The following is a 22845-nucleotide window of genomic DNA, read 5'->3' as shown; positions in this document are numbered from 1 at the left end:
CTATACTAGCTGACCCTTACCTCCGCACTGCAATATCCCCTTGTGAACATTTAAGTGTGTCTGTTTCACTTTGTTTTCTGTTCTTCCTATTCAATATTATTCCACAGTTTGGATACTCAGGGTAGGTATCTCTTATACAGAGTCACTTTAAATGGATTTGAAACAATCCTGTCTAATATATATGGATGAGCCTGAGACTTTTCATGAATTGTTGCTGTGCTGCAAAGAGATATATACATCCCCAACATAATTGCAAACAACTTTAATAAGGTTCTAGAGCAGTGTTTCTTAACCTGGGGGTTTAGAGGGGTCGCAAGTGCAGAGCTGGTATTGGGGGTGGCAAGAAAGGCAATTGCCTGGAGCCACAGGGTCGCCATGAAACTAAGTTACATGCCTCAGCCCCGTGGGGGTGGGACTCAGGCTTCAGGGGTACAGTAGTTTGGAAAGGTTAAGAACCACTGTTTTAGAGCCAATAATAGATAGATCCTTCCCTACTAACTTTAAGCTAACCCAGGCCCAGAATCCAAAATAAAGAAAGAAAATAAAGTGGAAAAAAGTTGACACTAGCATGAAAATGATTTGGGGATTTAGCAACCAAACATCAGTTGAGAACTATATATTGGGATATTTACCTATGAATTTGGGCCTCTCATCAGCTCAGCTTCCGTGATTTCTGAGAACAGCCATGATCACAAAGCAAATGATTTTATAGAGGTGGAAAAGTAAATCAATCCACAGAATACAACAAATATGTCCAAACCCAGGGGCCAGGAATGAACCCCACAAGTTTGAAGGGCTCCATTTTTAGAAACAGTTGACTAAGGAACACCCAAGAGCCAAGTTGCCAGTCCAGACCTTCTTTCCACCCCTTTCTCCTTCTTCCTCTCCTTTGACAATTTCCCAACTTCTTTTCCCCATGATTTTCCTTCCCTGCTTTGTCAGTGTTGTTCCCTCCATTAGTTGTAAAGTATTGATTCATTTGATTTTACAGTTTAATATTAAGGTAGTTACAAATGTTTTTGCATGTGTATGTTATGTTATGTTATGCTGTATGTTACAGATGGTAATTTTAAATTTATAATTTATATTTTTTGTTGTCTTTTTTGTTTTGTATCAGTTTTGGCTAATGGATACATTTAATGACAGGCCCAGTAATCATGTCCCTTGATTTATCCGAGCTCCCTCACCATGCTGTTGTAGAGAAAGCCTCTACTAAGAAGTCTTTCACTTCATCCAGGAGAAAGGAGTTCCCTCTCTGCATTCAGCTTACTCTACAAGGACATTTTGACAGGATACATAATAAAATTGCTAAGCTAGCACTTAGCAAACTAAAAAGATTAAGATTCTTTCCATGGAGTTTAGCGCACGAACCCTGGACCTATGAAACTTAAAACCATGCCATATTTATTAATTGATATTTTGAATAAATAATGCATTGAGGGAACAATGCCCAACAGCAAAACAATTTGCTGCATGTCAGGAAAGTGCTGCCACTAGCAATGTATAAATTTTGCTTATGTAACAATGTGGTCGGTTTAAATGATAAAATATACTCTATTGCCTAGAGAAAACATTTCAGACCCTTCATTGCATAGAAAAACTTCCAGTACTTTGATATAGCATATTCAAAAGAACTCCCAACACATAATATTATTCACTGGAGCAGAAGGACAAGAGGATGCAGCAATACAGATCCCTCACAACAGAACTAGGTAACAAGTTAAACAAGGTCATCTTTAATATAAGCGACAGGGGCCAGATTGGATTTATTCTTCAGAGGCCAGTCTCACCACTATCATTAGAAATAAACAACAGATATTGGGGCAAGAGACAAAATGCAGAGCTCCAAACTCAGCCCTAGTGCAAATAGTTGCTACTTCTTTCAAACTGCTTGCATCAGGTCTGAATTTAGGCCATAAACTATTACAGTATGCAAACAACATCATGTAAGTAAGATGAGAATTAATAACAGACCATCCACTTTATTTGGAAGCTAATAGAGGATTTTGGCATATTCTCAGGATATAAATTAAACTGGCCAGAATCCAAAGTTTTGCCATTAGCAAGAGCTTGTGACTTTGGTGTGCCTTTACCTTAAAAATTTAAGAAGGTGCCTAAGATGTATATAACACAATGGGGCCCTGGCCTCTAGGTGCTACCACAATACAAACAATAACTTAACTATATGGGCCAGATCTTCAGTTGGTGTAAATCAGAATAGCTCTATTGATTTCACCATATGGTGATTTATACCAGCTGGGGATCTAACCCATGTGTATTCCTTTGTGATTACTGGCATGTACTAGTGCATTCTCAGAAAGAAAAGTTGTACTGCTAGATTGTGATGTAGTGTCTCACTTTCTGATCATTTTAGACCATCAACTCTGCTAAAATGTTCCTTCCCCTTGATTGTTGCCTGGTACTTGTGTTATAGCAAAAAACAATAAAATAATAATAAAAACTATGTTTTTGTTTTACAGATATTGACAATAGTGGGTATGTCAGTGATTATGAGCTTCAAGATCTTTTTAAAGAAGCAAGCCTTCCCTTGCCTGGCTACAAAGTGCGAGAGATTGTAGAAAAAATTATAGCAGTAACAGATAGCAACAAAGATGGGAAAATCGACTTTGAAGAATTTGTATCGGTAAGTAAGACAGTCCTTTCAGGCTACCCTTTAACCTAGAATTATTAGGGTTTGGTACCAGAAGGCTATACATGCAGTATGAGATAATTATGAAACTGTATTATAAAGAGCATATTGTGTGACATGGTGTGGGTTTGCCTTACAGAAAACACAGGTTCTGTGTATGCACTAGACTTGCAATTTAATTATGCTCCAGGGATGTGGGTAGGAAATGACCAGTTCATAATATTTATTCAAGGGTATAGGAAAGCCATTCCTCCAGTATTTGCTCATTGGTATTCAGTGTTCTGGAAGGACCACAACTATTGAAAGGACACTAGAAAATTTGAGAATTACAGTGTGTAGCCTGAAATTCAATGGGAGCTTCACTCTCTTGGGCTCCTTTGAAAATCCCAGCGTTCATTCTTCTCTAGCATATTACATATTCAAAGTATTGTATAAACTTTGAAGAATCAATTATCTTGCCTAATAAGAGATGGAACTCTCCAAAGTGCCCAGAATATCTAAGATGATGGGGTAAGGTAGCAAAATTAAATCACTGGAGAATATTTTGAGGGTGGCATATTTAGTCATTATAAACCTTCACTGATGTCTGAATGGGAAGATAGTTATAATAGCATTATAGCTGATTGACTATTATGCAGCAATATTATTATTAAGCTTTTTAAGGATACTAAAATCATTTATATCTATTTTTTCCTCAATTCAATAACTGTTTTTAGCATAATGCTGGAAAATTGCTGTCTCCATCTACCCTTTTTGTAAGGGAACAAATAACTATTTTAACAAATAACAACAAAGAAGCAGCTGGTATGCTGGTACCACAGCCTACATCATGCTCACAAGTATTGTCTATTTTCTTGTGCTCCCTGTCTGCCAGTACCCACCTGTCATTTTTTGTCTTATATTTAGATTATAAAATCTTTGGGGCAGGGACTATCTTTCTGTATGATGTTTCTGCAGTGCCCAGTGCAGTGGGGTCTTCTTGATCATGACTGAGATGCCTAAGCACTACTGCAATATAAATAAATAACATTTTAAATAGCATACAATTTTTACACTGCATGACCAAGTGTTTTCTCTAGCTTTCATTGTGGTCTTTGGGTTCCAGTTTTGGGAACGGAGTATAAGAAAATCCATACCCCAGGGAATGCTCCAGAACAGTACAAAGAAGTACCATATTATTGGAGTTGCTGTCTTTCAGAAAATATGTAAAACTGAGGTCCCGATCACCAGGGCTGGATTTCCAGTTAGGCATGGTAGGCATGTGACTTGGAGTGCTGGTGTTCTAAGGGGGCCTAAACAGTGGCAGATTACTGCATGGGCGAATGGGGCCTGTGCCCAGGGGCCCCAGACAATTTGGGTGGCCCTGACAAGTATTGGAACTCTGTCACTGTCCCCTGCTCCTCCTCTTCTCTTCCAGGGCCCCGCTGCTCTTTTCCTCCTCTTCCCCCTGAGGTCCTGCCCCCTGGCCAGGCTGGAGCCCAAAGATGAGCATATTCCCCCCCATCAGGAGCAGGCCGAGCCAGTTGCCTTCCCCCCACTCCACGTGGAGCTGGCCCAGCCCCCGTTAACCTCCTTACAGGGAAAACACAAAGGTCAGGTGTAGGCCAGGGAGGTGCTGAAGATGCTGTGCCTACGGGAGCGTAAGGTGTAAATCCGGCCCTGCTGATCACTAAGTCATTTAAGATCCTGTGGTACTATTCATAAGAGTAGGGGTATTAACTTGGTATCCTGGCCAAATTCCAACATGGGTAATCACATTCTGATTCTAAATTCTCTCTGTAGTTTCAATTAGATAAATATTCTTTGCTTCCAGTAATAGAGATTGATGTGTTCACATAACAATGCAGCTTTTCATCCTGGAGTTGGCTGTTTCAGTGGTGGATGAAGTATCCCTACATATAGTCTGCTGGGATCTTTCATAAGATGAGATAATATTTCAAATTTTCTTTCTCCCCTGTACTGGCTTAAATTTGGGCAAGGTGTGAGAACTCAGAGCTAGTTCTGATGAGTCCCCTTTTCTACCTCCCCAAAGGAAGCAGTCTCTGCCCCTCACCTTCAATTCAGCCCTTTCTCTGAACAAAATCAGATTGTTATAAATTCCAGCCTTTGAATCCTGTTTGTGATGCAAGATGCCTGTACTATTGCACTGAATCACTCTGCCATATTTAGAAGTGTTCATTTTTAAAATTATATTTAATCTGCAGGGGGAGCATCATTTTTTACATGGGTCAGTGGCTGAAGTGCTTCATTTGAGAGAATCAAACAGCTTCAGACTGATTATTTTCTTACAAGCAATTTTTGCTTTGAATCAACAGTATTGCAGCTGCTTATATGAATGAAAGAAGCAATTTCTTACAATTTGCTAGGGACTGTTGGCATTTTTACAGGAGATTCTAATTTACTTAGGTTCATAACTGAACCATCAAAACTTTGTGTCGATATTGTATCCCACATAGCACATAACTTCATAACCATGTCTGAGATCCCTACTACACTGAGGCACAGTGGGGTAAATACAGGACAGAGTATCAGTTTTATCTGACAGTTTCCTTATTTTGGTGGGAAGTTTAGTCATAAATTTAACGTTAATGTTGGTGTTCGTGTTTTACAACTGTTAGTACATGGAGAGATGTACCAACTATCTCCCTAATAACATGTATCTCCCTAAGTGACATGTAACATCATAGTGTACGAAGCAAGACAAACTGAGCAGGGAAATATTAAAAATCTCTTTTCCCCAAAATACGTTTGTTTGATTTAAACTGTTGGGTTTTTTTTAAACCATAAAAGTATCTGTGAAAAGATTTGTGGGCTGTGTATCTAGCATTTGGAGATAAATAATGTGGCTTTGCAAGGCTAAAGCCTTAGCTATTCGCTAAGCCAGCAGACTTCCATAACAGTGTCTTAGAGTATCTTAATCTCCTGGAAGGGTTTGTATTTTACTAAATCAATATGGTATTCTTCAAAAAAAGAGTCAAAATAATTACCAATATTTCAGTAGTTAGGTGAGTTGATAGTTTAATAGTTACACTAAGGTTATGATCACTGATAAAATCCTCTCTTTTATGTCCTATTCCAGGTTATTCATGAATTGAAAAGTAAAGATGTTAGCAAATCATTCCGAAAATCAATAAACAAAAAACCGGGTATTACAGCGATTGGAGGAACTTCATCAATTTCCAGTGAGGGGACACAGCACTCTTATTCAGGTAAAACACTTGTCCTTGACACTAGAAAAAAAAAAAGAAGAAAAACCATAACTGGAAAAAAATTTGCTCTCAAAAACAAACCAGTAAAAGGTGAACTTCTGCAGTGCAGGAGCCAGGACTCTGTTTTGTAGAGATTGTATTGTTCAGTTTGCTTGTCATAGTTCTGTGCTGCTCCCAGAGGTAAGTCAAGCTTCTTTGCCAGAGCAGAAAGTGAAAAGAGAACTCTGATTACAAGAAAGAAAAAAAGCTTTCTATTTTTAATTCTGTAGCATGTTTTATAGTAATGGTTTGTGGTTGGTTTGTTAATCCATTCTGTGAATTGTTGTTTTTTTCTTTTACACTCCTGTTGAGATGTATATAAGGGAACCCACATTTTCATTTCCATGGTGCAGAACCAGAATTTGAAAAAAGTTCACATGGGAGAAAGCCTAGCAGATCACCTAATCTGCCTCTCTGCCAATGTGGGGTTGTTCTCTATAGTATATTAAATTCTAATGCTTTGTTCAATCTAGTTCTAAATGAACCAAACAATGGCACCTAAACCACTTCCCTTGGGGAGATTTTTGAACAGCCTATACATTTAATACTTGGGAAGCTTTCCCCAGTATTCAGCCTACATTTTCTTTCTTAATTTAATCTTATTATTTTTAGTTATAATTTTCTTCACCTATGGTGAAGAATTCCTCTCTCTGCTTGATGATTACACTCTCTCGATATTTATAGACTGTTATCCTGTCCTCTGCTTAGTAGTTTTTTGTACATACTCAATTTTTTCAATTCTTTTAGTCTTTCACTATTATCATCCTGGTCATTTCTGTTTTGATTCTCTGGACTCCCTGCAATTTGTCAATATCCTTCTGTTTATCAACATTTTGCCTTCATTTATCACCAGTTGCCACATAATTCACTGACCATATATTGTCAAAGTAGGACTGTATGAATATATAAGAAAACAAGCCATCCTGGAGCTATCCAGATAGCAAGGCACCTATACTTTTCTACCTGGGAATAGGAGGGCCCCATCAGCACCTATTTGTTTTTTGGTGTCATTTTAGATCATGGAATGAAAATGTAATGCAGAAAAAACAAAACTATTGAATGCACTACTCTTGTTCTGATAAGTGTCAGTTCTTCAGGATATTGCTATCCTGGCAATGTAAACCAGAGGCTTCCAGATACCTAGGATTCAGTGTTCCAAGAGATCTCTGTTTTATATATATACATGTATAAGTGCATGCAGACCCAACATTTGGCATTAATTGTGCACCTGTTTACTTGATGTGTACAATTATTATTTTGTGCATATAACTATGGTTTCGGTTTACTGTTTTGTTTCCCTGTTGTTTGTGTGGTTCTCTCACACAGCAAATGCAAAAGAGAGACAAAATTTTTAAAATAGGAAAATGTGTTTGTAAAAAATCACAAAAAATGGGAGAGGGACGCAGGAGGTAGAATACCTGAAAGGAGTTTTAGCTTTCTTTTCTAAAAATTCACTAGATTCTAGATTGATGGTTTCCATTTAGGGCTCAATTTTGCAAGGTGCTGAGTGCACTGGCCCTGATCCAGCCAAGTGCTTAAGCACATGCTTAACTTTATTCATGTGAGTGGTACCATAGAAGTTAAGCATCTGCCTAAATGGTTTGCTGGATCACATCCAGAATGCTCAGCAGTCAGCACCTTCCAGGATTGAGTCCTCAAGCAACGGATTATTTTTGGGAGTTACATAACATAAGAAATGAATGGCAATTTTGAATCTGTATTCCCTGTGATATTCAGAATCATAATTAAGATGCTATATATTAGACATGGATAGTTTGTCTGTATTGGCTGAGAGTTCTGTATGTGATAACTCTATACTATCTATGTACTGTTCTTATAGCATCAACTGCTTTGTTTAAATATTTCTCCACAGCATGGGATATAACCTGTCTCAGACAAAGCCTGCTCAGCTCTCAGGAGCAGGCACCCACTATATGGAAATTGAAAACCCAGTGAGGATACAGATATTGTAGTTTGATTGTTTGTGGTCTTGATAAGCATTCTTAGACACAACTAATGAGTTCTGTACACATCTGAGAAGAAGAGAAAGGGTCTCTCTTTTCAAGTGTTTTAAACAAGAACATGCCATAAGTCTCCTAAATTTAAACATTACACAGTAATTCAGACCAAATTCTTAAAAGGGCTTCCAGCCTCTGAAAGGCAGAGTAGAGGCCAGACTGGTCTATTCTCATATTTAAGCAGGGTCCTTTGTCCTCAGCTTTGGCATATTTCAGATGTACTAATTTCCCTCCTCTTTAACATAATCACAAAGATGCTGAACTCCTGTAATCAGTTTTAATAATACTTTTATTAATTATTGTGCTGGACAACTAGTACTGTGATATTCTATGGACAGTTCAATAATACTTATACACCATAATAATAATAGATTATTTTAATGGTGTCCTGGTTCTTAGAATACTCAGTCTTTAATTTTTCTGTTTTTCAGAGGAAGAAAAGGTTGCTTTTGTTAACTGGGTAAATAAGGCTCTTAAAGATGACCCTGACTGTAAGAATATCCTCCCAATGGATCCATCAGATGCCAGTCTTTTTAAGTCACTTGCAGATGGCATCCTCCTTTGGTAAGTCAAGAACTAAGGAAAGAATATGAAAGTTGTTCTCTGAAGGTCAAGTCCTGCTCACATTGAAATCAATGGAAGTTTTGCTGTTGACTTCAATAACACAAGGATTTGACCCTTAATCAATACTTCTACCAAGCTGTAGGAAAATCCTCTTTCTTTAGTGTCTATATATTTTTAAGTCTAACCTTTTTAAAGAGTCCTTCTATTTAAAAATGATGTGTTTGTATAACTGTGTGTGTTTTGTTATAAATCTGATTGGCTGGAAAGTTTTCTACTTCAAACCAATGGAATATATCTTGATCAATGCACCTACCAGGAATAACCAGACTTTTCACAAATTGGATCATTGTACCATGCATCATGCTCATTAACAGAAATAATTAGAAGTATCTGCAGTTTCTAATATCATAAAGCATTGTCTAGTGGTTAAATCACATGACTGGCAGTCAGAAGATCTGAGTTCTACTGTTGACTCTGCTGCAGATTTGCAGGGTGTCTTTCAATTTCTCTCTGCTGCAGTTTTCCCAATTAGTAGAACTGATATTTGCCCATGTCACAGAATATTGAGGGCTTAATTCATTATTAATTAATAGAAAAGGGCTTTGAGACCCTTCTATGAAAGGCACTACAGAAGTACAATATATTAGTTGCAAGAGTTACACTCTCATGTTAGAGAGGCTATCAGCATAAGTATATTCAATTCTGCAGTTGTCTGAATCTTCTTGAGAACTTTGTCAACAGTACAATCAGAGCTGGACTCCTAAGTATAAAATCGGACTACTCCACTTTCTTATTTCCAGATAGCTTCTATGGTTTCTGGTTTTACTGAAAGTTGTTTTTGAAGGGGGAGGGGAGGGGAAATTCCCCTTGGTGCTTTCAATATATCAAGCAACATTTTTAGATTTACCACAAAAAAGTGATGCTATTGTTTTGCTTGAACTACCTTTGTTTAGAGAGATGGAATAAAGTTGATTACCATTGTTTAGAGAGATGGAATACATTCTGACTTTTTCTTCCCCAGCAAAATGATTAACTTATCCCAGCCAGATACAATTGATGAAAGGGCAATTAATAAGAAGAAGCTCACTCCTTTCACAGTTTCTGTAAGTATGGCACCTTTTCTAGTACAAACTAATTAAATTACAGGAGGCTATTCCTATAGCTTTGTTTAATGGCAATTTTACTGTGGACTGAAATGGGAGCAGATCAAGTCCTATGTGTGGATTTCAAAGTGTCAGAGGGCAAAGGGACATTGCTTGCATCGGCTTGTGTTTTCTGGGATCCATAGGAAACTCTGATCCTTGATGAAATACACAGAGCTGACATCTCTCCTTTCAACTCCTAGGCCTTTCATATTTTCATTGGCTGCTACCTATCTTCTCTACTTTCCTGGTCTTTCCCCTTTCCAGGTGTCACAGGTGAAACTGCTTCTTAGCACTCTCTGCACAGCCAAGCAGAGTATTGCTGGGCCTCCCTGCCTTAAGTGCTAAGTTGGGCCACCTGCTAGAAGCAGGGTGGCCTGTGCCGTAAACTGGGTGTCAGTCACGTAACAATTAAATAGAAAGAACAAGCTCAGAATTTGGCTGTCTGCACTTTTAAACAAACAAACAAACAAAATTCCAAAGGCAAGCACTTAGTTGCAGTGGTTGGAAACAAGACCCTGGCCCTCTGGCTAGCACTGAGGAACTCCTCCTTCACCCAATCTTACCCAGCACTCCCCCTGAGCAGCTGAAGGCAAGCCTTCTTAACTGGCCTGATGGCTCCTAATTGATCAGTGTCTCCTCCTGGCCTTTCCAGGCCTCTGGAGGACTTGCTGGTAGCCCAGCCTCAAGAGAGGGCATCACGGTGCTCATGTCTCCAGCATGGGCAGAGAAGGCCTGATAGACCCTCTCATCCCAGATTTTGAAAAGCTGCAGTGACAGTGGGGGGCATGAATGCAGAGCCTATCTGCATTTGTTCATGCAGCAATTCACCACATAAGCATACATATAATTTTGACAGAGTTGCAAGTTTACATGGTGCAGGTGCCTGTGTGCTAACGGAGGGGGGGAGGTATTATCACATAGTTACATTTCCCACTGCAGTTCCCTTGTGCAGACTCCACTGCAGTTCCCTTGTGATTTCTGTGCTTTTGTTCTTCTCTGCATTGCAAAGTACTGGAGCAAATGAGCCATAGAAAATAATCAGCAAAGTAAATTGTTCCTTGGGTGGTTATCTTTTTTCCAAGATGGATTCATTATGGAAGCCCATTTTCAGTAGTTTCTAAAGTGGGGGTAGAGTTAGCACTAGAACATGTTTTTAACTTATCCAAAACCACCTTTTTGTACTTCTGAATTACATACTGAATGCTCAGTTACTACAATGATAGGGCCTAAGTATCTACCATAGAAAAACAGAGAGACAAAACATTGCTTACATAGTGTTCTGGATAAACAACAAGCATCCTGACGTGGTTTATTATTTATTATTATTTGTACTAACATAGCACCTAATATCCACAGTTATGGACTAGGACCCCATTGTGCCAGACACTGAACAAACATAGAAAAAAGATGGTCACTGCTCCCAAACGGCTTACAATCTAAATATAAGACAAGAGACAACAGAGGGATGCAAACAGATGGAGGAGTACAAGGAAACAATATTGGTCAGCATGCAAGGCACCGGTAGCAGCAGCCTAACAATTGTCACGTTTATGGTAGTCATCATGGCAGAGGATAGCTTTGAGGAGGAATTCGAAGGAGGATAATGAGGTAGCTTGGTGGATGTTTATGCAGAGTTCCTCACCAGGGCAAGGGCAGCATGGGAGAAAGCACGAAGGTGTTTGTTTGAAAATGTAATAAGTGAGCGATGGAGACTGGCATCATGGGCCAAATGGAGGTGAGCATCAACAGCTCCATAGTGAATGAGAGATAAGGAAGGTGGGGATTGGCCAAAAAGAACCTTGAAAATGAAGAAAAGAAGCTTATGTTTGATGCAGTAGGGAAAGGAAACCAGAGGAGGGATTCAAAGAGGGATGAGATGGGCAAAGGATGGGCTAGAATTATCTTTGCAGCAGTATTCTGAATGGATATGAGTGAGGCAAGATAGCATTTGTCAAGGCCAGAAAAAAGGATGTTGCAATAATCTAAACATGAGATGATGGGAGCCTGGATGAGTTTTAACTGCTTTGATGGATGGGAAAGGCCCTATCCTAGAGCTATTATGCAGAAAGAATATTCAAGATTCAGATATAGCCTGGTTGTGAGACCCCAACGAGAGTACTGAGTTGAAGGTTATGTCCAGGTTATGGCCTTAGTGACAGACAGGTTAATAGTGTTGTCCATAGTGATTGAGCAAGGATTTGTGGGTAGCGTGGAGGACTGGGTGGGAAAGATTAAAGCTCTGTTTTAGTCATGCTGAGCTTTAGCTGACAGCTAAATGTCAATTAAAAGATGTCAGAGACATGCTGAGATTTTAGTTTGGACAGAAGAAGACAGGTCTGCAGTAGGCAGGTAAATCTGTGAGTTGTCAGCCTAATGGAAAAAAAAGCTAAAATCCTTTGAAAGAAAAAGATGAACCTCTAACTGCGCTATCATGAATGTGAAGTTGAAATAAGAAAGATTAGGATATACTAGGTTCTAAATCCTTCACCAAAAGTGTGTTATAATCCCTGCTATTTAAAGAAATCTGAGTCAATGAAGATTCTGGTACACGTCCTTATGCTGTCTATGTGGCTAAAGAAGGTGTGGTGCAGGAAAATGTAAAAGGACAGGTTTATGAGGGCTAGTAAATGTTTGTTTTCCTGAAATATGCTATTGCAATGACAATTGGTTTTAGTTCTAGTGTCTAGTGTTTAGTTTAGTTGCATTGCTGTAGTCCTCTGATGGCCTCTATGCAGTTACACTCTAAAGGCTGGATACTGCTAGGAGATGGCATATATAAACATTTAGTCCGACATGGAATGGCACTGAAATCAGTAACACTCTTAAACAGGAATAAGGGTCCACTCAGGATCAGTCCCTGAGATTTTGAGCAATGGTGCTTTTTTTCCTATTGCATTCTAGTGAATTAAAAAACCTAATCTGAATATTCTTTTAATGTATTGTTTTGTAAGTTTAGAAACTCACAAAAGAAACAAAAGTAGTGACTGCTGTTTTAAAACCAACAAACTGACTCGCTAATTTAGTTAATGTTGATGTTTCAATTAGGAAAACCTAAATCTTGCTCTGAATTCTGCATCAGCTATTGGCTGTACAGTGGTCAACATTGGATCACAAGATCTAAAGGAAGGAAGACCACACTTGGTATTAGGTCTCTTGTGGCAGATCATTAAAGTTGGTCTTTTTGCTGATATTGAGATCTCCAGAAATGAAGGTAAGACAGGAAGTAATGTCAGGTTTTTTCTCTCTCTATCTTTCATCTCAAAGCAACTTTACAGACAGGGGGAGCAGCAGAGCGTCACCTTTCATTCCTGTCGATGGCTTGTTCCTCCCTTAAGCCCAGCCCTGTTATGTCCCTGTGTACGAAGTCCTGCCAGCTGCTTGGTGGTTGGCCCCAGATCTGACTGACCTTTGTTGTGTTTGCATTATTTTCTTTGGCATCCCGTTATCTGTTTGTCTTCTCCAGTGCCCTACCATCAGAAAGTTTTTGACTGCAGCCAGTCCCATATCCTGAATTCACATCATACTATCCTTCTTGTTGTGTATTTTGTGTCTTGCCTTATTGCTTAGGTTGTTGTAGCAACAGAGCTTAGCTCGTTGCCATAGCAATACAGTTAGACTATTAGAGGATAGCTCAGCCCATCCTGGCTGGTTTTAGTGTAGTTCAATAAAGACTTTTCATGGGTTTGCATTTATCTGTGTTCCATGCTGATTTCTCTCTGAATACAAGTACTTTCCAAGGATTTAACATAACAAAAGTGGCAATGGAGGATGCACCAGCAAAAAAAGTAAAAGTCAATGTAAGAAAAAAAATATTTTTGCTGTTTTGGGGGCCAGGCTGTTTACACTGACGGTTCAAACTGAAACTGAAAACTGTATTTTGTGTCTTGCCTTATTGCCTCGTTTGCCATAGCAACAGCGCTTAGCTTGTTGCCATAACAATAGAGTTAGACTATTAGGGGATAGCTCAGCCAGTCCTGGCTGGTTGTAGTGTAGTTCAATAAATACTTTTCATGGATTTGCATCTCTCTGTGTTCCATGCTGATTTCTCTCTGAATACAAGTACTTTCCAATGATTTAACATAACACTTCTAACTTCTTCCTTTGTCTTAAAATCATTCCACTTTATACCCACCACCTTTAAAAGCACTCTTATCTCTATTGCCTCCAGCCTTTTGATATCTATTTAATTAAATACAGCTGTTTCCAGACCATAGAGTTATACTGTTAGTACATTGGTTTGATATTTTCATTTGATGAACGTAATATTTTTATCAATACATAATTTCATCAATTTCTGTGCAGCACTTATGGCTAAGGCACATCTCCTTTTAACCTTATCCTTGATGGAACCTTTGGCACTGATTAAGTTTCCTAGGTACACATAAGATTCTACTTGTTTTGGTGTCAGGTGTTATAAAGTACACAATTTGGGATTAAATGTTTTGTGACCACAATAGCAATAATTCAGCTTTCTTTCACATTTGCTTTTAGCTCTTATTGCTTTGCTAAATGAAGGGGAAGAACTAGAGCAGCTACTGAAACTTTCCCCAGAAGAGCTCTTGCTACGCTGGGTGAACTATCATCTGGCCAATGCAGGATGGCAGACAATCAACAACTTCAGTCAAGACATTAAGGTATATACTTGTCACTCTAATAAGTGAATACAGTCATGCCAAAATGCAACATTTTTAAAAACAAAAGATTGAGACCAGAATTAATGATCTGCTTTTTATAAGTACATTTTCACTAAATGTCTCCTAGCATTGCACATTCTTTGACCACACATTATACTGTTGCATTGCTGATACTGTGTATCAACTAGAGTTATGCAATCCAAACCAGATCCTTTCTACATAGCCCAAACAGCAGCCCTTACTCAGGAATCCAAAAATTCCAAATAGTAATTACAACTATTTGGGATGAGTTCCCCCTCCCCGCAACCTTCCCTACAAGGCCTCTCTTACTTTTTTTGTCTTGTGGGGAGGAGAATGTGGTTTTCAGCCATCACCTGGCTCATCTGTAACAATAGGTGATCATTCCTCCTCCACAGCTCAGGGTGTCAAGAGATCACTCCTAAAGAAAACACACCATTGGCCTCTCAATCCAAGGAAAAATCGCTCCCAATCACGGTCCTAACCAATCTTGCAACAAAGGAGGCAATACTAAGGCCATTCTGCTGATTCAATTCACTGGCTCCACTGTGGCAGCTGGTAGATGTATCATTTTCCTTTCTCTAGTATCAGCCATGCATATAAAGTGTGCTCAGTGCTGCATTAAGTCCAGTTGGAGACAGCACTATTAAAATTAAAAGTGAAGGGACAATGTTCCCTGTGGGTAAAAGTGAGGGAACTCCATGGACATCTTTCCTCAGCTAATTTCAGAATAACCATTATTTTGTAGCTATCTCTGTATTCTTCATGAAATACTAGTGAAGAGTATTTTCAAATAAAATAATTTACTAGTTTCTTTTAATTAACAAGTGCAAATCTAATCAAAATGTCTTTTAATATACAGGACAAGTATTCAAGATTTTTAATATTAGCTGTTTTTATCAGAAGGACAGGTTTATCTCTCTGCCTCTTTAGTTTTTAAAGGGGCAGGGAAGGCAAAAACATGTATGGAGCATTGCATCTAATAAATATAATGAATGATAAAAGAAATAATAGACTCCCTTTAATTGGGGCATGTTGGTCCATAGTCTATTGTTCAAATTAAATGGCCTATTAAGAGAAGGGCCATTTAAAAAAAAAATCAAACTGTCTGAAAAGACTTATAATGAACTAAAATATTGTACTGAATAGTGAAAATGAGATCCACATCATTTCATTTTTTTTTTTTTTTTTTTTTATTTTCATGAAAACTTCATTTAGGAACTTTTGTATCAAAAGACTGGAGCTAGAATTTCACTCCTATTTAACACCTGCCTTAAATATCTTGTAACTCTTAGAACTAGCTAGTACATTCCCGATAAGAAGAATTTATTCTGTCATGATTAAGCAATAGTCATTCCTATTTTCTATTATTTGGCTAAACTGGTTCTATATGAAATGTTCCAGTGAAGTGGTCTTCTTGATTAAGCAGATCTTGATTAAGGGCCTGACCCAAAATCCATTGAAATCAGTGTAACTCTTATTGACTTCTATGGTCTTTGCATACACGCCTAAGTGCAGTATATTATATTCAGATGGATAAATATTTGCTTATACTCTAAAACTGTATTGTTTGTTTTAGGATTCAAGAGCTTACTACCACCTGCTGAATCAGATTGCACCCAAAGGAGACAAAGATGATGAAATTCCCATTAACATTGACCTTTCAGGATTTAATGTAAGTATTTGGAGGGTCAAAAAGATACCCACATCTATTTAATAGAGAGAGACCCCATCTGCATATCCAGGGACTTGGTTACATTATCATTGTCCTAGAACACAGTTCCATTTTGTAGTATAGACAGGATCGTAACCAGATTCCTGCACTATGGTAAAACTTTTAATTCTGCAGGATTAGTACATTTTCAGGATACAGTTAAACCATGGTTAAGTACCTGTCACAATTTCCAGGGAAACTGTACCTTTATTCTTCCCTCCCTTCGTGGTCCACTTAGTACCCAGTTATGTCTCAGAACTCCAGCCATCACCTGTGTCTGAGCAGGGACCCTTGTTCCTCTCTTTTCTGACCAGGGGTTTTTAAGGCTGCACAGCTCCCTGGCTTACACTGTGATATCCCCAGAAAGCCAGTCTGCCTAAAGGCCAGTACCTGACCTTTGCTTGAGATACAGTTTCAAATAAAAGCAAGTATAAAGGTGACAAATTTCACTTCCAGAAGTTTTGGAACACAATATCCTAAAATTCTTTCCCATACAAACATCTCACAATAAGCATGACAATCAGCTAAGTTTTAGCTTTCGGTAGAGATCACACTTTACCTTTGGTGAAATATTGAGAAGATGGTCAGACACAGGTGTAATATATTGGCCTGGGAATATCTTGCATGTCGGTATCACAACCCCCACTGTTTCTAGTTCCTGGAGGAGCTATGATAACACCCCCCCCCCTCGGCGCATACAATTTCTGGCTCACAGTGATACATAAACCATTCATAAACTTAATACAACATGGTCCCCAAGAAACTGCCTGGGATTGCAATATCTGTCACAGTGCCTTCCACCTTATAAGGTGGAACTGATTTAGGGAAAACTGTTCTGCAGTCAGGTCTCCCAAATATGGATGTCATCATAGCATCCTATGGGATGTTCTTCCCCAGCTGAAGAATTCTAACTGGGCTGCTCAGCTCTGTTCTGGAATTCAGCCTGGGAAAGAGTGAAGGTTTGTAGCCTCCTGCTGCTTCTTCAAACCAAATGGCACTAAGAAGTAGGAAAGTTTCCTTCCATTCATTAGCAGTGAGGGAGGGTGTGGGAACCTTCAGACCACAACAGCAAAGAGGCAGGAGTGTTCAGAACCTTAGCCCAGCTGGGAGTCAGAACATTTCTCCTCTTGAGGCTGCTGAGTAAGGTTGGTTGAAAATTTTCCATTGCAACTATTTTTTGACAGAAAGTTGAGTTTTTAGCTAAATTAAATTTTTCATGAAAATGTCTGTTTTCTTCGTAAATTTTTATTTTTTGTCAAAAAAAGTAAACACCCAAAACCTGAAATATTTTGGCTGAAAACCAAACGAGTTCTGTTTTCGGCTGAAAAGTTTCAACATTCATATTTCTATCAACATTTTGAATGTTTTCCATGCCTCCCCTCTTATATTTTGACCAACTCCATTGCTGAATACAGGGCGCTTACTCCAATACTGGGGATATAGTGACTCCCCTTAGAAAATCACAAGCAAGCCTAGAGTTCTAAGTTGCTGAATATGGAAAGTGGGATCTCATTATTTATTATAATGAAAAATGAGACATTTTGGAAAGCAGATGGAGTCTCTGTAAAGGGGATAACAGGGTGTCAGCTGTCAAATAACTCCTTAGTATTTTTAGTAAACTTTGCGTCTTAGGAAAGCCATAAAGCATTCAACATTCATCTCCTAGCTGCTGCTAGAATTAAAATAGCAAGGTGGCTTTGAGGAGGAGTGACTCCTCTAGAACTACTGACTCGTATAAAAAAAAAACGTGGGAAATTCTATACTGGAGAAATAAATTAATCAAGTCAGAGTTCCTCAAAGGAGAAGGAAAAAAGATAACTACTTAGAAATCTGGAGGAACTTTTTTAAGTTAGCTGGAAAAGAGTCATCACCTCCCACCAAACCTGATAGTTTGGAAACTTTTTTGAATATTAAGGAAGGGAGAAATCCTTTCAACAATAGTGAATATTGAACTAAAAATTAAGATATTAAACCAAGGAAAACAGGCGGAAAAAGGAGAAAAGCTTAATATCACACAGAGTTTGGTAGTACAACTAATAAACAGGTTACACATCTAAATGTAAAACAAACAGAATTTTGGACCTAAACATGAGATGATGAAGCACTTTAACAAACACTACCAACTGATAAGCCAGAAGAGGAAGATTAGAAAAGCCTCAACTACAATATGTGATCCATACCACAAAGTTGAAGAGAGTGACTGGTAGCAGATCTCATCAGTACATCGGAAGGAACTTCCATAGACCAATTTATAATTGTGTATATACTAAGTTTAAGCTATTTAAGTTATAAAACAACTTTTATAAGATTTCTGTTATAAAAGAATGGATCCAGTAATAAAATAATAAGAATTAAAAAAACCACCTCCAGAGTGACATAAAAATACGCAGCACTTTTTATAGGAGCTCTCTTCTCCGTCAAGCTACTCCTGTGCCAAAGCTCTCTGATGGAGAGACCTGATTTTCTTTCTGATTTTTGGGTGGCTGCCATGGCTTTCCAGAGTCTTGCCCAGCCTAGATGGCCATGAATATTTTCTGCTGGGTAAGATCCAATATCCGTGGCATCTAACACAACCAATTCTAGAGTAAATTGTTAATTGATACAGTACAGGTGTTTTTTTGGCTATGATCTGAATAGAAGATGAGCAGTAACTATTGAGGATATATGTACAGCTACATGCTGCACATGATGTGGGTTGGGTAGACCTAATTCTTCTAGGTAAATGAATAATACAAACCAAAAAATCCCCCTTATACAAGTTACACTACTGACATGCTTTTTCAATAGTCAGATTATGTTCACTAACTGTATGGCAATTAAGAGGATTCAGCAGTGTTTGATTATGTTCCAGAAAAAAAAAGGATGCCAGATTGTCACTTTATGAAAAAGGTCCATACTAATACCTTGGTTCTGAACAAGGTCTGCATCCATGCATTGTATGCTGGGCCTAATCTTTAATTATGACGCCATTAAGATGTGAGTCTAGAAAAACAAAAAAGAACCTGAAAAGCCAAAGTTCATTACAATTTTTTTGTTTTTATTTCCTTTTCTAGGAGAAAAATGACTTGAAGAGGGCTGAATATATGCTTCAGCAAGCAGACAAACTGGGCTGCAAACAGTTTGTTACTCCAGCTGATGTAGTTGCAGGCAACCCTAAACTTAATTTGGCTTTTGTTGCCAATCTCTTTAACACATACCCAGCCCTGCACAAGCCTGACAGTTCCATGTATGATCTCAATTTACTAGAAGGTAAGCTCTTTTAATCTATACGAGCAGTGAGCATATAGAAATAATAGCTTTAGAGAGTGGGTATAACATAAAAGTTAGGTCTTCCTACTGGATTGTCTGATAGACTCTCCATGTGATCGTGCCTATGTAAACACTGATATATAACACTGCGGTTAGTTTTTCAAGTATTAGCTTGTTATAGAAACCTCCCTCATTCCAGATATCAGAATGTGGGGTTTTCGTCATTGTGGCTGGCCTTGACTAAAGGCTGATTGAGGCTTGGTCTACACTACCAAGTGTTGCTAGCATAGCTTAGTCGATTGGGATTGGGAAACAATCCCACACCGCAGCCAATTTAGCTATGCCAGCAGTAGTTGCACAATCTACTGGTGCAGATGCAACTATACTGACAGAAGAATGCTTTTGTCAGCATTGTTAATGTCATTTGGGGAGGTAGTGTAGCTATGCCAGCAAACTCCTTTTGTTGGCATACACTACCTCTCCACTAGACGGTGTTGCTGATACTGCTATAGCAGCGAAAGCTCTGTATTGTAGATAAACCCTGCACACTGAATAACCTTCAAACACTTCATTTGCTGAGCATAAAATTTTCCCCCATGAGCTCTTTAGACCTCCTCTCCCTTCCTATCAGATTACCATGAGCATGTTGTTTATACTCTGGTTGGGAAGGAGGGCATGTGGCTTCCTCTATGGTTTTATGCCTGGGTTGCATGACAAGAAGCGCTTACCCAGTAGGTGTTGTACTGCACACTCCCGATTTTTTATACAAACATTTCATTGTACATTCTTTTAGGAACAGGGCAATAGATATAGCAGAACTGCATTGTTCTCTTAAAAGGGTAGAGTAAAGACAGTCATATTCTTAATTTTTTGTCCTAGTGTCCTTTCACATCACAAACAGAATTCCATTTAATTTTCCAGCACTTTTAAAAACAAAGGGCCAAGAACTGCTATTAACATCTATTGGAGCTGGCTGCTCATACCCAAGAGCAAAATAAGGCCCAAAGTGCCACATGATTAAGAAATGTATTTAACTTGAATTACATGTAAATGTGAACAAGATTATGAATCTCAGGTATATATAAATCACCAGTGAATAGAACTCAGTAATTAATTTTGCCTATAGATTGGTCATATAGTGTCATCCTCCACCCCATCCCTGCCACAATCTATAACATGATATGAAGTCCACAGATATAAAATCACATTCTGCTACATCTCAGTTATATATTGTTATAGGCAGTAGGCAATTTCCTAATTGCTGAGGTTAAATATGTGTATATTAAATGGCCCAAAGCCAAAGAGTTCTGATCCAGATCCATAGTGTGAGGATGTCAAGATCTGGAGTTTTGATTTAGTCCATTATAATAATAGGTGTCAACTGAGAAATCTGGGGCTGAATTTGTATCCATACTTCCCCAGAGTTTGGGGATGTGTTAATCCAGGTCCATCTCTAATATTAATATAGTATATTGTTATATACAAAAGTAGCAAAACTATTTGCTGACAGCAAAGGAACACTGAGGCTTGAGAATATGGAGTTCTATTCCTGGTTGAAGAGAAGTGCATTCTAATGGTTACAGACCCTTATGCCGTGTCTCCTCCAGCCTGCCCCTTCTATCCCTCTCTCTGCTCCTGTCTTCCCATAACCAGTCCCTATTCCTTTCTGCTCCCGTCATGTCTCACCTGTCTCTGTCCCTCATTTCTTCTGTCTCCCACAACCTGGATTTTTTAGTTTGCCCCTCTGTGTCTCAGGCTGCCTCTGTCCATCTCTCCCCCCTTCTCACCCTCTGAATTCTAGTAAGTCAGGTTGCTTCTTTCTCCTCCTCCAGGCTGCCTGCTGGCCAACAGTGGGGCACTGATAGGATAAGAGATACAGTCTCCCTCTTCTCAGTTTTGGTATCTGACACCATAACTGTTCTTGACACTCAGGAGGAACATTTGCAGGAAAAGTCCTTCTCTTTCCTTGACGACTTGGGACACAGCATGCTGAGTCTCCTTGTGTGGAAGGCACATGCACAGTACAATTGGCATGTAGGAGCTTTGTGGGGATGGAATATGCTCAGTGCAGTCAGAATCTTCAGAGAATAATGCTGCCAAACGCTAACAAATCTCTAATGTGCTGCAGTTTTCAGGGGCTTAAAACTTGGCCAAATTCAGGTGGCTTTTCATAAAAATAGCAAAAGGCACATCCCTCATGCTAATGTGACACCTCTAGGAAACTTCAAGTCTCTGTACCAAAGCATGGAGATGCTTGAGCTTTTCACTGGAATGGTTTGTATCAACTTTTTTAACATGGACAAACAACAATTTTTTTTCTAATCTCATTCTCAGAAACAGTTGAAACATTTTGCTGAAACTTTAAAAAATATTTAGACCAAGCCAGAGAGATCTGGCATCAAAAATTTCAGCCTAAGTAGTTAAAATTTGGAAAAATTATCAGCAACTGAATACATGGTCTTATAATTGAAAGTGTCAGGCAACCTTAACTCAGGCAACTATAATATCCATTTTAGATGTGGGGAGAGTCATAACACTTATCTATATCATGGCAATAATATAAAATTCTCTTCTTCTCTGTTATAGAACTTCTCATAATAGAACTATGCAGTCACATAAATTTGCATAATCAAAATAACAATTGTATTTTAGATAGAAGGCGTTATTGGTAGCATTTTGTTCTGCTCTTCATTTTCCCTTGAATACTGCAGTATGAGCAGCATTCATACCACTATTGTTTTTTTCCCCTGCGTTGTTATGTAAAAGATAAAACACTCATTTTTTAAAAGTTTTGTCATTGCTAGCTGTCATAATCGGACTTATAATTTATAACACTTTCCTATTTTGCTTCATGAAATGCAGATTTGACCCCTCCTAATGTAGGTACTGTATTTAGTACTTTTCTATACTCCGTAAATGTATTTATCCTGAAATCTTTTTGATTTTTCTACTATAACCACTTCTGTCCTTTTCTCCTGGTTGGTTTTGCATTTTTCTTACACTTCTATCTTTGCTTTAATATGCCGTCACAATCATGAAAAGCACAGATATAACATAATGCATTCATAACGTGGGGCAAGACTTCCTCAACTCAATACAAATGTAATTTAGCCTCTTTCAGTGAAATTACCCACACAGTGGGACCCTTTCAAGATTCAGGATCTAAAGCCTAGGGAAAGATGGCTGGAAAAGTGGTTGAAGTTTTAACTATACACCTTCAGGAAAGATTTCATTTTACTGCTTTTAATTTGTCCCCTTCCTACCAGTGATCATTTCCCCCTAAAAGACCACAGTGTAGTCATCCCTGTCCTTTCTTGTTTAAGTTAATGAAAGCTGATTGAGCATTAATTCTGTCTTCCTTTCCATGTATTAAAAACGAGAGTCCTGTAGCACTTTAAAGACTAACAAATCTAATTTCTGCAGGCATAAGCCCACGAAAGCTTATGCCTGCAGAAATTAAATTTGTTAGTCTTTAAAGTGCTATAGAACTCTCGTTGTTTTTGCTGTATACAGACTAACACGGCTACCCCCTGGAACTTTTGCATGTATTGGATAACGCTCAATGTCTCTGGTGATTTGCATGTATAGGCAGAAAGGATGGGTCC

The 22845-nt window shown here is 38.5% G+C and overlaps 1 protein-coding gene across 2 annotated transcripts in view; it reads left to right on the top strand.

Moving 5' to 3' along the window:
* Positions 1–22845, top strand: part of PLS1 (plastin 1) — a 77243-nt gene that overhangs the window by 38326 nt on the left and 16072 nt on the right. For both annotated transcript variants that reach the window (XM_067540681.1, XM_067540599.1), the window contains exons 3-10: positions 2481–2644; positions 5730–5859; positions 8348–8480; positions 9502–9583; positions 12671–12836; positions 14117–14259; positions 15857–15952; positions 19045–19240. In XM_067540681.1, coding sequence (XP_067396782.1) covers positions 2481–2644; positions 5730–5859; positions 8348–8480; positions 9502–9583; positions 12671–12836; positions 14117–14259; positions 15857–15952; positions 19045–19240 — 1110 coding nt within the window. The remainder of the gene's footprint in view (positions 1–2480; positions 2645–5729; positions 5860–8347; positions 8481–9501; positions 9584–12670; positions 12837–14116; positions 14260–15856; positions 15953–19044; positions 19241–22845) is intronic.

Source organism: Emydura macquarii, unplaced genomic scaffold (genome assembly GCF_026122565.2).
Source record: "Emydura macquarii macquarii isolate MOO-44397 ecotype Brisbane River unplaced genomic scaffold, CSIRO-AGI_Emac_v2 contig_18, whole genome shotgun sequence".
NCBI classification, from domain to species: domain Eukaryota; kingdom Metazoa; phylum Chordata; order Testudines; family Chelidae; genus Emydura; species Emydura macquarii.
This window is presented reverse-complemented; position numbering and strand designations above follow the sequence as displayed.